This window comes from Danio aesculapii, chromosome 16 (assembly GCF_903798145.1).
Source record: "Danio aesculapii chromosome 16, fDanAes4.1, whole genome shotgun sequence".
Taxonomy (NCBI): Eukaryota; Metazoa; Chordata; class Actinopteri; order Cypriniformes; family Danionidae; genus Danio; species Danio aesculapii.
Genome location: NC_079450.1, coordinates 31,304,313 through 31,319,988, shown reverse-complemented (window position 1 = coordinate 31,319,988; position 15,676 = coordinate 31,304,313). Strand labels below are relative to the sequence as shown.

The following is a 15,676-nucleotide window of genomic DNA, read 5'->3' as shown; positions in this document are numbered from 1 at the left end:
CACACAGCATGTTATTCATATTGACCAGAAGTTAGACAAGGTATGGATTTTAGGGAGCGTATTATATTGGTTCTTACCATCTACAATATATTTTCTTTTTTCTATAGTTTTTTTTTCAGTTTAGATTTTTGTGTTAGTTTTTATTTATTTTAAGTCATCATGAGGCCTTGGACACATCCTAGCAACTTGTTGTTTGACAACTGATAAATTGACTTTCTAAAAAAAAAGTAACACAAAATTTGGTCCAAGTTTGGCAGTTAAAGAGGTGGCTTTAGAAAGATGTCAATTGTGAAAATTGCATCATCAAGGATCTTTAAGTGCCATTGTTAAGACTGAAAGTGTTTTCTTGCAAATCATGTAATTGAACATGCCATCTAATCTGATGTGCTTAACATGGTTTGTAGGTTGTTTTAAAAAGTATTACTTAATTCGTACAGATTTTACTCACTGCTGACATACTGAAACTGAAATGAAGTGATTTACACAAATTCTTTCAAAGAATTGTTTATTATTAATGTTCATTTGTAAGTAAAATCACTCTTTAAGGTCACAGATGAGAGCTTTCTGATAAACTGTTCCGATGAGCACTTTCCCTCCATAAGGAGCTGCCACTGATGAACCGATGATCACACTGCCGTCATCTGAATACACCTGAGTCACTCGAGGCTTTTCAGAGAGGATGTGTTCAATCTTGATTACCTATACAGTAGAAAAACATGGACATGATATAGATTTTTTGTAACTTAAATGTAGTTTAGGGCTCAGAAGAAATAGTAAGAAAAGAACAGGATAGCAACTTATGTCTCAAACATGTCAGCTCTCCAAATTTGACCTTGGGCGTAATAAATTTGGCTCAAGCATTATGCTTGCTACATATATTCACACACCTCTGAGCCAGCCGGATCATTTGGATCACAATAAAAGAATTTGAAAGCGTTTGGATGACAGCCAAGCCACAAATCTCCAGACTCACGATCCACCTCAATGTTATCACAGAGTGATCCCACATCAACTTCCTGAGTGAGAAAAATATTATATTAATATTAACAACAATTAAAACTATTAAGAAATTGTATCTGGTTGTTATCCAAGAAACATACTATTCTAAGATTAGATAAAAAAAATATTATATAATTATGATATAATAATGTGCATATATATGGTGGGGCTGCAAAATTAATCAAATGCTCTCTCGGCCACCGTACAAACGTAATCCAGATCTGCAAATCAGCAGTAAGTTTCCTGCCTCTGCTTTCAGGCCACGTCCACAGTTACACAAGTACTTTATAAAAACAGGGTTTTTTTTAATATCAAGCAACTGAAGAAACACACTACATTGTCACAACACTTGCAAATATCCACGTAACACAAGAGAAATGTTTCAAGGTGACCCAAAAACATGACAGACCCTGCTGAGATATTGAAGTTGTTGGTGGTCTTTTAAAGGTGAGGTGGTTTATTTTAATAACCTGATTACACGATTCAATTGTTGTTTGTAAATTATTAGTCTAAATAAACTGATGATTAAATATGAAACGTTGTTTTAATAATATGCAGCATGTTTAATAAATGTAGCGCGTTTCTTCAGTTGTTTGTGTTGTGACCAAATGCAGCGAGTTTCCTTAATTGTTCGTGTTGTGAGAATTTGCAACATGTGCGGTCAAACTGATAATCGTTTCTTAATTTGGTGTTTTTTATAATTGCTTGTGTTCTTAAATTGCAGCACGTTAAGCTCTCTCGGCCACCACACAAATGCAGTTTCCATGTGCATTTTGTCAGTAAAACCAGTTCTGTAAATCTCCTGCCCCAGCTTTCAGGTCACATCCAGACTTACACAAGTATTTTATATATATTTTTTTTTCTCCTTAGTTAAATTTTTTTTTAAATCCCAGTCTACTTGAAGATGCAAAAAATGCACTGTGATGCACTCATCATGCAAGTAAATTACATTAAAAAAAATAAAATTAAATAAAAAAAAACCAAGTTCAACTAGAGTTCAAATAATTTAACTCACGTGAGGTGAAAAAAATAACGTATTGTGTGCCATGCTGGCCAATCAGAAAAGAGAAAACAGAATGCACACCAACACAATGATGCAAAAACTCCAGTTTAATGGCCAGACAATCTACACCCTGGCTGGAGTTTTTTAAAAAAATTTGATTTCAGTCACCTCATACTTCTTTTTGATGAGGACAAACTGCCAAACTGCATAATAAAACTTGAAGTTTAAAAACTCCCATGGTCGAATGCACACGGCCTCAGATGGAGGGTTTACTACAGAAGAGCAATATATCTCTGAGCACTTAAGCAAAAATTGTCATGATTATGAAATCTAATATAATCAATCTGTAATTTGTTTTGCTTCTCAGTGATTCAGAGCTGTGTTGCAGCTGCATCTGAATGTGAATGTGAAAATGCCACACTGACATAGTTTTACTCAAAACTCACTTTAAAACTTGAGTGTCGAAAATAAATAACTCTTTGAGATGATTCCATGGTCATGTGATTATTAGTCACGGTGAATCAATAAAAGCAGTTAAATCCTGTTTAATTCCCTGTGTCTCGTTGTTGCAGCGTATTTGCAGTTTCTGTGTGAGAGCGCCCTCTAGCCTTCGGAGGACATTTACTACTGATTAAAGAGCCGTGCTTCCCTGATGTGAAGATGTGCACGATGGTTGCAGATATTGCCAAATCACAAATTTGATTTAATTTCGGTTTATCATACAGCCCTTGCTGCTACAGAGTATATACAGGAATCAGAGAGTGAAATTCAATACCTTTTAAAGACTCTTTCCATACATTTTAAGACCTTAAAACCACTTTAGGTTTCAACCGGAAACACTGGCGAGATTTTAATTTACAGTATATTTACTGAATATTAATGTAAAAAACGAATCCAAAATAAAACATTGTTTATAAACTGAATAAAAATCCATTAAATCTAGCTAATTCAGCAGGTTGGTGCCTATAGAACTGCAGAAATTATGGTGTTGATTACTGCAGTAAACAAAGCAGCATGATGTCAAATCTAGTAGGATTTTATAAACTACACAGCATCCAGATATTCGCAGAATTCAGGCAAACTTTAGCATACAACCATACATTGAATAATCAAAATAGCATTTAAGACTTTTTAAAGGCGTTAAATTTCTCTACATTGATTTATCAACTTTTAATACTTTTTAAAACCCTGCGGGCAACCTGTACAATATAGGATAAAATAATATGTAACCTTTCATGTATTTTGAGTTTACCTTCACATGAGACAGCTCAGTGGTTTTCTGTATTTCCAAGACTGTAATTTTGTGCTTCATGATATTTGACACATACAGATGCCTGAAATTAAATATTATATGCATCATTAACACATAAACATAACACCACTCCACAAGTATTGCATTGATAACCTTATATTAATTTGGTTCACTGATAATTGCATCTTTTTCAGCTACTTACCTTTTGTTAGGAGAAATGTTTATGCCGTTGGCAGATAAAAATCCTCCTGCCACAACCTGCACAGTCTCAGGACTGTAATAAACCACATCACACCACGGCAAAGAAAAAAGCAGCTCCAAAGACTTCAGAATGTCATTAGTGAAGTAATGATCATTGGTGGCATAAAAGCTTTCAGTCCCCACAGCCACTATATCATTCACACTAACAAATACACAAACAATAATCGGTATTTAATTCCTGGTTAGTTTTATGGTAACAGAAAAGATGTGGTGTTTTTTGTTTGTTTTTAATAGCACATACTTATGCAGTAGTTCATGCTTAATGGTTTTGATGTGTTTAAGAGCATTTTCATGGTCGACAAATCTGAAAATTTCCACTTGGCTTTTGCCTTGAGGATGATTAACAACAAATAGGTATATTCCACCATCTGTAAAGACAAAAGAATAACTGATAAATAAATGATCATCAATCAAAAACTGTGTAACAATCATCCATTTCACATAAACACTTTGCTACTTCTTATAGTGTGAGTGTAGGTATTATAAATGAAACAGTAGCAATAAAAGCAGCTTATGCTGAATTTAATAATGCAGCTCTTCTTGTTCATGTATACAATTGTAAAAAAAAAAAATAGCAAACCTTTGTCATCGATGTACACGCTGATTCCATGTGGATTAAAAGAATCTTTGTCAAAGTCTCCTTTGATGCTCAGTGATTCGACTTTTGGTTTAAAATCCAACAGATTCAGGGTATAGATCTTTCCAGGGCTGTCTGAATAAGATGGTAAACCTGGATACTTCAAGCCCTATGGATAATTCAGTTGATAGTGTGTTGAAATTGGTAATTCTACTGGGAAAACACTCAAAGTAATTAAAACAATAAAGTAATTCATTATTTTGTTGTTTTGACATACAGTGCTCAGAAAAGCCAATCCATCTTCAAGAATGGTGATATCCTCAGCCCCAAACTCTGTATAAACACAGAAATAGCACATTACAGATCACCACAGCATTAATATTTGTTTAAATGTACAGTAGGTCTTCAAATTTAAGTGAGCTTTAGTTAATTCCGGAAATTATATTAACAAATCACTACAAAACATTGCCTGTTATTTTTTTATGTGAAAAAAACAATCTTGATAGCATTATAGGTGGATATCAGAGAATATTTTTAAAAATGCAGCTTGATCCCAAATATACCATTAATGTATATTTTAAGCGGTAATATTTAAGTACACAACTTAAGTTTTCCACTTGTACTTATTTTAAATTATACTACAAAGTAAGATAGATATAGTGGGTTTACTGGTTAATGGTTGTAGCACAATATTCAGTTTATACATGTAAACATTAATATATGTAGGAGCTGTAGAACAGATCATTGTTGATCTGTTGATCTGTAGAACAGATCATTATGATCATAATGAGAAAATATGACACTTGAAATAGCAGTATACTACTACTCTTTGATGATTTAAAGCGCTTCTTTCAACCTCACTTGGAAGTCGCCTTGGATAAAATCGTCTGCTAGTTTTGAATTAGCTTGATTAAACTTGAATAAATATATTTTTGTTAGTCAAATATGCCTCTCAAAGTAATAATAATGGAGCTGAGCTAGCTTCATGGTACCTTAAACTCAGAATTAGTGCAAACTAAGCAGAAATTTAACTGACTAGCCATGGTACATGGCCCTGATTTAGATACTTGCATGTTAAATTTGCGCTACTCCAACTCAAACATGACATGTTACTATATTAACTTAAACACATACTTTAGTAAGACAATACAATGCAGAACAATATTTTAAAAACCTACTCGATCAAAACGGTAAACACAACAAATCAGTTTGCAATGCTTACAAAAATTGCTTCTGAGTATATCTTAATCAAAGCACAACTCATAACACATATCTTTTTTTCTATCTGTAAAAATCCTGAAAATCATGCAAGGTATATTATTAAGAATTGCATAAAAGTTGAAAACTAGACTTAGTGTTCTAATTCTAATAGGAGACTTGGAATGATGAATGAAACTGACTGAATAAATGAGAATAGCCCTTCTAGGCCTGTGTATAGTTGTGCACCCAAATCCCTAGTTTACAGTCACCTCAGGAGTTGTTTCACCAGGAAGATCCCTGACATGGCTGTAAAGTGAATGTGTAGCAGCTCTTAAGTTAATCATAATGAAAATAACACGTTGTTAGTGTGTATTTAACAGCTGAATTGTATAGACTACACATTTTATAGAGAACACTACAAATGAGGAGATTTTTGATTCATGATATGATGAATTAATCAAAATGTTGTTGTTTTTGTCATACAGTGTGTCATACAAAAAAACTAGTGTATCGTCACGGTTAGATCAGATCCACATTCTGAATATAACATCGCTGCAATCTTCTCATTTGCAGTGTTTGAAACATCAAAACAACTCATTCAGACCAGGAAATGATAGTAGATTAATAGTTTACAAACTTACCAATGCCCTTAATTAGTTGACAGTTAGGAAGGTAATTCTTGGTTAGTTCTCTGTAGGAAAGCGTTAAATGTCTGTGGAGAAGATCACATTTCAATGTTTATAACTATTGTCTTCACGAGCACTGTATTGCTTTTGCGTGAACTATTACTTCACGGGTGTAACAAAATAGTTCAGAAGAGCGTTTAGTCAAAGAAAAGTTTCTGCAAGTATTTTAAATGCGATTATAACCAGCCACAAACCTAAGTGTGCCGAGCCTTTCTCCGATGAAAACTGCCAGAGCAACAGCAACTAACGAGAGAACTGCTAACTTACCCATAATGACTGACACTGGCAAACGCAAAACAGGACGAACTCTTATCAGTGTTGCCAAGTACTCGCATTATATGCACTTTGGACTATACTTAATTCAACAGCGTATATCTACATGTGAGATCACCTTTTTCTACTTTAATGCTTTAATTACATTTTGTGGTGCTTGGCCAAGAAAGCATTTGCATTGTATTAAATTATGCCTTGAGTTGACTGAATAAAGCCTATAATGCCTCGTTTATCTAGCATGCCAGATATGCAACATAAGAGGGAAAAATCAAACGTGTGTTATTATTATTCCAACGAGATCAGCAGACAAGGTCTGGACAGAATTTAACTTTTTATGCTTAAAACTGGTTGTCAAACTCTTTAAATTCACACATTGTCCACAAAATTATTCACTGTCCTCTCTTTAGAAATGCATTAAAAAAACTAATAGCCATGATGTTTTAAATGTATGACCTATTCAGATAAAGAAGATCTACTACTATGTATATCCAAAACCATATGGGATTCGGCTTTCAAACAAAATGGAAAGTTTGTTGAGTGAAATAAAATAAATATTTTTAGTTTTATAAGTAAAATATTAGCGTCACAGTGGCGCAGTGAGTAGCATGATCGCCTCAGAGCAAGAAGGTTGCTCGTTCGAGCCCCGGCTGGGTCAGTTGGCATTTCTGTGTGGAGTTTGGATGTTCTCCCTGTGTTAGCGTGGGTTTCCTCTGGGTGCTCCCATTTCCTCCACAGGCCAAAGACATTCGCTATGAATTGGGTAAGCTAAATTGGCCGTAGTCTGTGGGTGTTTCTCAGTGTTGGGATGCGGCTGGAAGGGCATCTACTACATAAAACACATGCTGGATAAGTTGGCGGTTCATTCCGCTGTGGAAACCCCTGATTAATAAAGGGACTAAGCCGAAAAGAAAATGAATGAATGAAATAAAATATTTTTTGATCATCATGAAGCGTCTTTAGAAACTCGTTGAAGAAATCATTGGTTTATTGATTGTTCAATGTATTGTACTGTTTAACAACATGTTGATTGTTCAGCTGATGAAAATGTATTGTTTTTTTTTTTTAATAGATAAAGACTCCATAGAACAGTTTTGAACATTGTGACATGATCTAGGATTTTATTGTCCCATTGTTGCCATTTTGATACAAAAGTAGCATGTCAAACTGCAGGACACAGTTGGTACCTCCAGCCATTTCAGGTCAGTAAACCATACAGAATTAGAGGATCTTGTCTTTCATTCTTGTTCTCTGAAGAGACCCTATTCCAATAAATTCTTTCAAAGACTAAGGACAATATTTATTCTCCCATGTAAGTACATATAATCACTCTTTAAGGTCACAGATGAGAGCTTTCTGATAAACTGTTCCAATGAGCACTTTTCCTCTATAAGGAGCTGCCACCGAAGAAGCAATGATCACACTGCCGTCATCTGCATACACCTGAGTCACCCGTGGCTTTTCAGTGAGGATGTTCTCAATCCTTATTACCTATTAGGTAGAAGAACATGGAGATGTTATAGAGTAGACCAGATAAAAATTGAAGAGAAAGGATTGGGAACATGTTCTGATTAGGGCCAGACAGAATCTGCTGACATTTTTTGCTATTTCTGCGGAAGATTTTAAGAGCATCATACCTAATCACATAATATATGAAATAAAAAATAATAATTTTTTAACTTTTATTTTAATGTTTACAATGCAAATCCAATTAGATCCACTTACTGGGTAAACAAAAAAAGTCTCATATATCTACTAAAAGACAGAAAATATTACTTCACAAACTGTATTGTAATTAAATCATTTGAACATTTTAATATTATATTACAATAAAATTAGTAAAATTAATTTGAAAACTGAATAAATATAACTTTACACACATTTACACAAGTAAATAAATAGATTCAATGATGGGCTAAAAATCTGTGGATTTCTACACAGGCAGATTCCATGTGGGCCTAGTTATGACTCACACATCATACAAGCATGCACTCTACAAATGTGACATTTTTTTATGCTACATATATTCACACACCTCAGAACCAGGCGGATCATTTGGATCATGAAAAACACATTTGAGACCGTTTGGGTGACAGCCAATCCACAGATCTCCAGACTCACGATCCACCTCAATATTGTCACAGAGTGACCCCACATCAATTTCCTAAGAAAAATAAATATGCAGAAATAACAATAATTTTTGCTAAACTTTCTTATTTAACGTATCTAACTTATAAAGCATGATCTACACTATTTATTGTTTTATTTGAGGTTAACAAAATATAACTTATGACAAACCTAAAAGTACAAACTGACACTATGACCAACTATGAAATGGGATAATACATTGTGTAAACAATTGTGTTTACCTTTACATGAGACACTACAGTGTTTTTCTGTATTTCCAAGACAGCAATTGTGTGCTTCAGAATATGTGATACATACAAGTGCCTAAAATTAAACAATCTTGGTATTAATTGCACATGAAACATATAATTGCATAAGAAATGCATTGACAATCTTATATTACTTTGTACTTTAAACAGTACAAATCTTTTTTTTTTTTTGCAACCTTTTGTCAGGGGAGATATTTATGCCGTTGGCAGATAAGAATCCTCCTGCCACAACTTGCACAGTCTCAGGACTGTAATAAACCACATCACACCACGGCAAAGAGAGAAATGGCTCCACAATCTTCAGAATGTCATTAGTGAAGTAATGATCATTGGTGGCATAAAAGCTTTCAGTCCCCACAGCCACTATATCATTCACACTGACAAATACACAAACAATACAAAATGGAATTTAATTTCAGATAAGTTATAGTTACACAAATATTGTAGTTTTAAAAAGCACATACTTGTGCAGGAGCTCATGCCTAATGGTCTTCATGTGTTCAAGAGCATTTTCATTCTCAAAAAATCTGAAAATCTCCACTTGACTTTTGCCCTGAGGATGATTAACAACAAATAGGTATATGGCACCATCTGCAAAGAAAGAGAGGGGAGGAATTAACAAACTATTAGGTTATCAAGGTTTGAACATTTCCAATGACTACTTCTGATATGAGTAGAAAATCTGTTTAAAATCTAAGCAGTGTCAAGTATAAATTTGAAAAGAAAATGAAACATAAAACTTTAAATAATAAATAAATTTAATAAAAATGACAAACCTTTATCGTCCGTGTACACACTGATTCCATGTGGATTAAAGGAGTCTTTGTCAAAGTCTCCCTTGATGTTTAGTACTTTAATTTTCTGTTCAGAGTCCAACAGATTCAGTGTGTAGATCTTTCCTGGGTCTTCTGAGTAGGACGGTACACCAGGATACTTCAAGCCCTATGCATAATTCATTTTCGGTCAACAGTAAAATCTACACTTGTACAGTTTAGCAGTTTAACCATGTGCTTTTAGTAAAATTGATATCATGAAATTAAATAGGTACTTTTATAAAGACATCATCAGTGACCCTATAAAATTTGGGTTAAATAATTTTGCTACGTACAGTACTAAGAAAGGCAGATCCATCAAGTATGGTGATATCTTCAGCCCCAAAATCTGTTAAAACACATTAAGTATATAACATATTATGTTCAAATGTTATATGATATAGTATAACACATTGAATATATAGCATATTCTGTTCAAATGTTATGCATAATACACACAGATCATTACAACATCAATTTGCAGTGTCAAATTTACACTAAAATGCTGGGTTGTAATTCAATAATTGGTCAAATGTGAACAAACAAGCCCAAATCTTAAGCTAACAGGTGTCATCTAAACTTAATTGAAAGAAATAACTCAATGTTGGGTATGTTTATATGTGTGTCCATATTGAGTGTATACACAAGTGGCCATTGAAACATTACATTACATGAACCTCAAGATTTATATTTTAAACAGCATTAGGTCCACCGTTGATCAATTAAAACAAGGAAATGAATCATAACCTCAAGTGAAGGCAATACTAACCTATGCCCTCTATAAAATTGCAGTTAGGGAGATAGTTCTGGGTTAGTTCTCTGTAGGAAAGCGCTACATGCCTGTGGAGAAGACAAAAAGGCTGAGCAAAACACTGACACGATTGTGGTCATGTGCAACAGTTATGCACAAATGAACTATTATGCATAGACACAAATGTCGGAACAAGCTTCTAATAACAGTACAGTCGCTATATAAATAGGACGGATGAACAAACCTTAATGAAATGAGTCTTTCTCCGATCAAAACCGCAAAAGCGACAACCGCAAGCGAGAGAAAAGTTAACTTGCCCATACCGTCTGAAAGTCCAGCGCACCAAAACCATCAGTGTTGCCATGTCCGCTCATTGTATGCTTTACTTGCTTTTTAAATAACTGGGAATCTACAAATATAATCCACAAGGGGCTCTTGTTTTTGAGTGTATCGTTCCAGGAATGAAACTTAACTTGGCATACATACATACAACTGGCATACATACCATACAGATGTTTATCCCAAATTTAATAGAGCAAATAGCCATGTATAAAGTCTTATTGAACGTAACCTAATTCCCAGCTGCCAAATAGCACCACCTACTGTCCAAACTGCACATTTTAAAATTAAATGTGTGAAATATTTAAATTAAATTTAATAAACTTAAAATATATTTAAATTGTAAACAACTATGGTGCAAATCATATTAAAAATGACATGTGAGGGGGTGTATTATTATTGTATATCAAACATATTATACCAAAGGAAAGCATATTTATTTGTAAGTTGCAGTTCTCGAATTGTTTAATGTGTTTATGAAATCTGAATTATCTAAAGTTATTAATGTAATTTTATTTGTTATTCTTGTATATTATAAGTAATATTAGGAGATTTGGCAACACACAGTTTCAAAGTCCACCCCCTATAAAGTGCTTCATTTGAAGTTTTTGTTAATTCACACAGTTGACCCAGTTGCATTTTCTTCATTAACCTGTACTTTGGCAGTGACCCCATTCAGAGATGTGCTTCGGTGTTTTGCCTTTATCCTACCTTAATTACGCACTTGACATGCAAACCAACCTTGAGATGTCTCCTTTCATGCAGAAGTTTTGTATTAATCTTTTGTATGAATAATTCAGAGTCCTGTGAGTTTTGAAAGGTTGCATAAGAAAAATAAATGTCTGGTTTAGAGAAAATATTTACTAGAACTGTAATAACCACCATTAAGGTTGCTTTTTACATTATTTTTCATTATTTTCACTGCCGATTAAATGAGTGCCAAGAGAATGATGTTCTATTTTAATCATTCAACAGCTTTGATAGTAATATAGTGTACTATTTTGTCTCAGGTTCTTGTTGTAGTAGCATTCATCGCCCAGTGGTGGGCACTGTCGCCTATTATTTGCATACCGAATTCTTTTATGGCAGATCTAAATTAAATTCTTACATATTTGGAGAAAAAAAACATTGAATGAGAGATACAAAAGTATTTGAAAGCAAATTTTCCATGTGTGTTCCTTGTGCATCAGCAGTGCTTTGTGTGTGTGTGTGTGTGTGTGTGTGTGTGTGTGTGTGCGTGTGTGTGTGTGTGTGTGTGTGTGTGTGTGTGTGTGTGTGTGTGCGTGTGTGTGTGTGTGTGTGTGTGTGTGTGTGTGTGGAGCACACATATTCAATGATGTAAAATGTATAATAAACAAATGTGTAATTTTGATCAGCATTCTTTAAATCTAAGCATAACAATATTGCAAAACATCATCATTTTTTATAAGATTTTACCAGTATTATCTGCTGGGTTGGTAATCTAAATCAATGTTCTCAAACTCAATTACCGGAGGGCCGCAGCTCTGCATGGTTTAGCTTCAACCACCTCCAACTCACATCTCCTTAATAGTCTACAGCAGGGGTCACCAATCTCATTCCTGGAGGTCCGGTGCCCTGCAGGGTTTAGCTCCAACTTGCCTCAACACACCTGCCTGGGTGTTTCAAGTATACCTAGTAAGATCTTGATTAGCTTGTTCTGGTGTGTTTGATTAGGGTTGGAGCTAAAATCTGCAGGACACCGGACCTCCAGGAACAAGTTTGGTGATCCCTGGTCTATAGTAATCTTGATTACTTGAATCAGCTGTGCTTGATCAGGGGTCAAACAAAACTGTGCTGAGCTGCGGCCCTCAAGGAATCGAGTTGGAGACCTATATGATCTAAATAAAGGCATTATGAATGCTGAATTTCTTTAAAACCATTAATCACATTCTTCTATTGATAATATCAGAAACCTCTCTGCTTTATGGTGCAACATTTAACAACATAATGAAACTGCTTTACTGCTTATTGTTGTACAGAACAGCATTAAATTGTAGTTGACAAAGAAAATGCCTATTGATTATTTTTAAAGCATATTTTTGGTCAAAACTTATCTAACTTCTCTATAAGTTAAAGGTTTTAGGTGCTTTACTGGTCAGCATTTCTTTGATTCTTACAGTGCAGTGGGTCGCTATTGGCACTGAGTAAAAGATACACAGGTAATACAAAAGTAGTTCCTCTGGCTGGCTGCTAGTTAGTATGAAGTAAAACCTGAACATTATTTGCAACATTATTATCTTTACTCCAGAGGAAGATAATTAATGGCACATTTCTTTACATATTTTAACTATCCTGTAGTTTTAAATCCACATATCCTCATAATGTCATTTGTAATCCTTCTGACATATTCTCTTAGTGCCATGCACTGTAGTTCTTCATTTAATATGAACTGATTTAAATACATGTACATCATTTTTTTAAATGGATAAAATTGTTAATATAAAGAATCTAAATTCAAAAAATGTAATTAGTCTTACAAAAAAATAACTGCAGGAAGTAAAACTGCAGTACAACAGCAGTATATAGAAGTACAATTGCAAAATTGCAACTAAACACAGTTCAAATACAGTACAATAAAGTTCAACAGCAGTATGAGCTGGAGTAAAAACAAGTGAACTCTGTCTTTACTGCACTTGTGCTGCTGTAGTCTAATATACTAATGGTGTGGTAAGAACTGTACTGCACTTGTGTTCCAAGGGGTTTGTTATTCAACATCTACCAAGAATATTTTATACTTTTTTCAGGGATGTTTTTTTTTTTTTGTGATTCAAGTAATTGTCTAATTAGAATTTTAAGACTTTATTTGCAAAAACGAATATGAAAAAGTAACTGCAGTGAACTGAACAGTACAGCAGCAGTAGCCTAGATTCAAGGATAACTGTGGCAAAATTCAATGCAACTGCAAAATTGCAGTATAATGAGGTAAAAACACAGTTCAACTACAAGGCAATAAAGTTCAACAGCAATACAATTTGCAGTACAACTGAAGTAACATTAAATAAACTCAGAGGGGCAATATAGTGATATGTTTTATGATTTATTGCACTTAGGTACATAAGTATTAAAAGTGTACTTTAGTTTATTATATACTGCAGTATTGTAGATGTATTTCTGTAGTTAGTTATACTTCTGAAAAGTCCAATACAATATATCCTGGTGGTACTTCAGAAATACAACTGAAGTATTGAAACCTTAATTGGAAACCACCGAGCAGGAAAAGTAGTAGCTGTACTGCAGTTGTATTGTAGAAGTACATCAGTTGTATTGCAAAAAACAGAAAAAACTGCATTTTTTAGAAGTTAATTAAAATGCCAGTATTCCTTTAAAAACTGCAGTATTATTATTATTTTTTTTTAATTGCAGTAATTTTTTGTAAGGGTAAAACATAAAAAATAATACTTTGCAGCAAATCAAAATGCTTTTATGTCAACTACACAAAAGCAATCCAGTACAATTAATTTACAATTTCTCATCTGTTGCAAGATAATAAAAGTATAATAGAATATAAGAATTAATATTCTCAAAATGGCAGCTCTTAACCCTGTTTTTATACTATAACTTACGACAACCCCAAAAATATAGTTTCAAACTAGTTAAAGGGTCAGTAATAGTCACTTAAAAGTAAAAGTGTCAACATCAAAAAGTGTCAAATCAAAGATTATGATCCCATAATTCAGTTCAAAACCAAAAATAAACAAGAAACTCATACAAACCACAAGCTACAGATCAGCTGTTAATTACCATCATTTACAGTGTACTTAAATGTGTCATTCTGTGGTGTCAGGTGCTTTTGTAAAATACTTTTAAGTAAACTATGTGTTTGTGTTTGACAATAGCAAGCTGCAAGAACATATTTCACATGGAAAGCACATCAACACACCCTTTGCAAAGACTTTGGCATTTTACCTGTGATTCACTAACATTTTTCTCTGCATAGTTTTCTCTTCATTGCACTGAAGTATGTACTTAGGAGTGAACAAACCATGGCAGATGAAGCTCTAGCTTTACCCATTAATGAGTGACGGTCTTTTTGAACTGTCATGCTAGAAGGGCTATACTGGGGTGGGGATTTAAACAAACTGAAATACCTGCCTTACTAGTTATGCAACAAATTCGGTAATCACTTCATATTCGAGCAAAACTGCTGTTGCATTTGTGAGCACTGATTGCACAAGAGCTTCCTATAGGGTTAAAAAATGTATATATAGGGTTTTAAAAACAGTTTTTGGCATACTCCTACGGTTCACTGATTAAAGGAACACTCCTCTCATTTTTTACAGGCTCATTTTACAAGTCTTCTAGAGTTAACAGTTGAAGCTGTCTTAAACAGTTGATTACATCCATTATTAATCCATGCAGTTGAGCTCTGGGTCTGGTGGGAGTACATTTGGCTTAGCTTAGCATAAACCACTGCATCATATTAGACCATTAGCATCACGCTCAAAAAAATAAACACAAATTTTGATCATTTTTCTATTTAAAGCTTGACTTTTCTGTACATTGTGTATTATGATCAGTGGAAAATGAAAAGTTACTATTTTCTAAAAAGACAACATGGCTGGAAAGTAGGAACTCTACTCTAATTTCTGGCATAATAATCAATGGACCTTATCATTGCGCCCACTGCAGCCATGCTTGATAGCAAAGTCCCTTGATTATTGCGCCAAAATAAGAGTTGAGTTCCGGTATTAGTACACTATGTAACTACAGAAATGTTAAGGTCAAAATACAAAAATTATCAAAAATATATATAATTGTTTTTAATTTTTAAAGAGCCCCTATTATGGGTTTTTTCAAAAAATGACCTTCCATGTGGTGTGTAACACAGCACTAAGTGACTGAAAACATCCAGCTGAGGTTTAAATCTGTTTTTAAAACTATTCATTCTTTAACGAAATAGTCGACTCAGAGTCGAATAAATGAATCGTGGGTTTGGATCTTTTGCTTGAACGTGTTGACGTTGATACTTTACATTACCAACATCAAATATGAAGTGCTGGTGAACGTCATTTAGGTAAAAAAAAATGCTTATTTTAAGACAATGAAAGTGTTTTTTGACCTTGCAAGCATATCAGCCTGTTGTTGGAGACCACCAAAACCAAAATATTA

At 34.0% G+C, this 15,676-nt stretch overlaps 2 protein-coding genes across 2 annotated transcripts; both read right to left on the bottom strand.

Annotated features, from left to right (window-relative positions):
* Positions 1 to 488: 488 nt before the first annotated feature.
* LOC130242930 (serum paraoxonase/arylesterase 2-like) lies at positions 489 to 6,291 on the bottom strand. Its single transcript, XM_056474890.1, has 9 exons — positions 6,173 to 6,291; positions 5,934 to 6,004; positions 4,370 to 4,425; positions 4,096 to 4,261; positions 3,757 to 3,883; positions 3,457 to 3,657; positions 3,255 to 3,336; positions 888 to 1,016; positions 489 to 699 (listed from the first exon to the last, which is right to left on the bottom strand). Exons 1-9 carry the CDS (start codon positions 6,247 to 6,249, stop codon positions 535 to 537), a joined length of 1,074 nt encoding a protein of 357 aa, XP_056330865.1. The 5' UTR covers positions 6,250 to 6,291; the 3' UTR covers positions 489 to 534.
* A 938-nt stretch (positions 6,292 to 7,229) lies between these two features.
* On the bottom strand, positions 7,230 to 10,667 carry pon2 (paraoxonase 2). The gene is made up of 9 exons (XM_056475320.1): positions 10,452 to 10,667; positions 10,226 to 10,296; positions 9,753 to 9,805; positions 9,421 to 9,586; positions 9,109 to 9,235; positions 8,821 to 9,021; positions 8,618 to 8,699; positions 8,284 to 8,412; positions 7,230 to 7,739 (listed from the first exon to the last, which is right to left on the bottom strand). The coding sequence occupies exons 1-9, from the start codon at positions 10,526 to 10,528 to the stop codon at positions 7,575 to 7,577; spliced, it is 1,071 nt and encodes a 356-aa protein (XP_056331295.1). The 5' UTR covers positions 10,529 to 10,667; the 3' UTR covers positions 7,230 to 7,574.
* Positions 10,668 to 15,676: the final 5,009 nt, after the last annotated feature.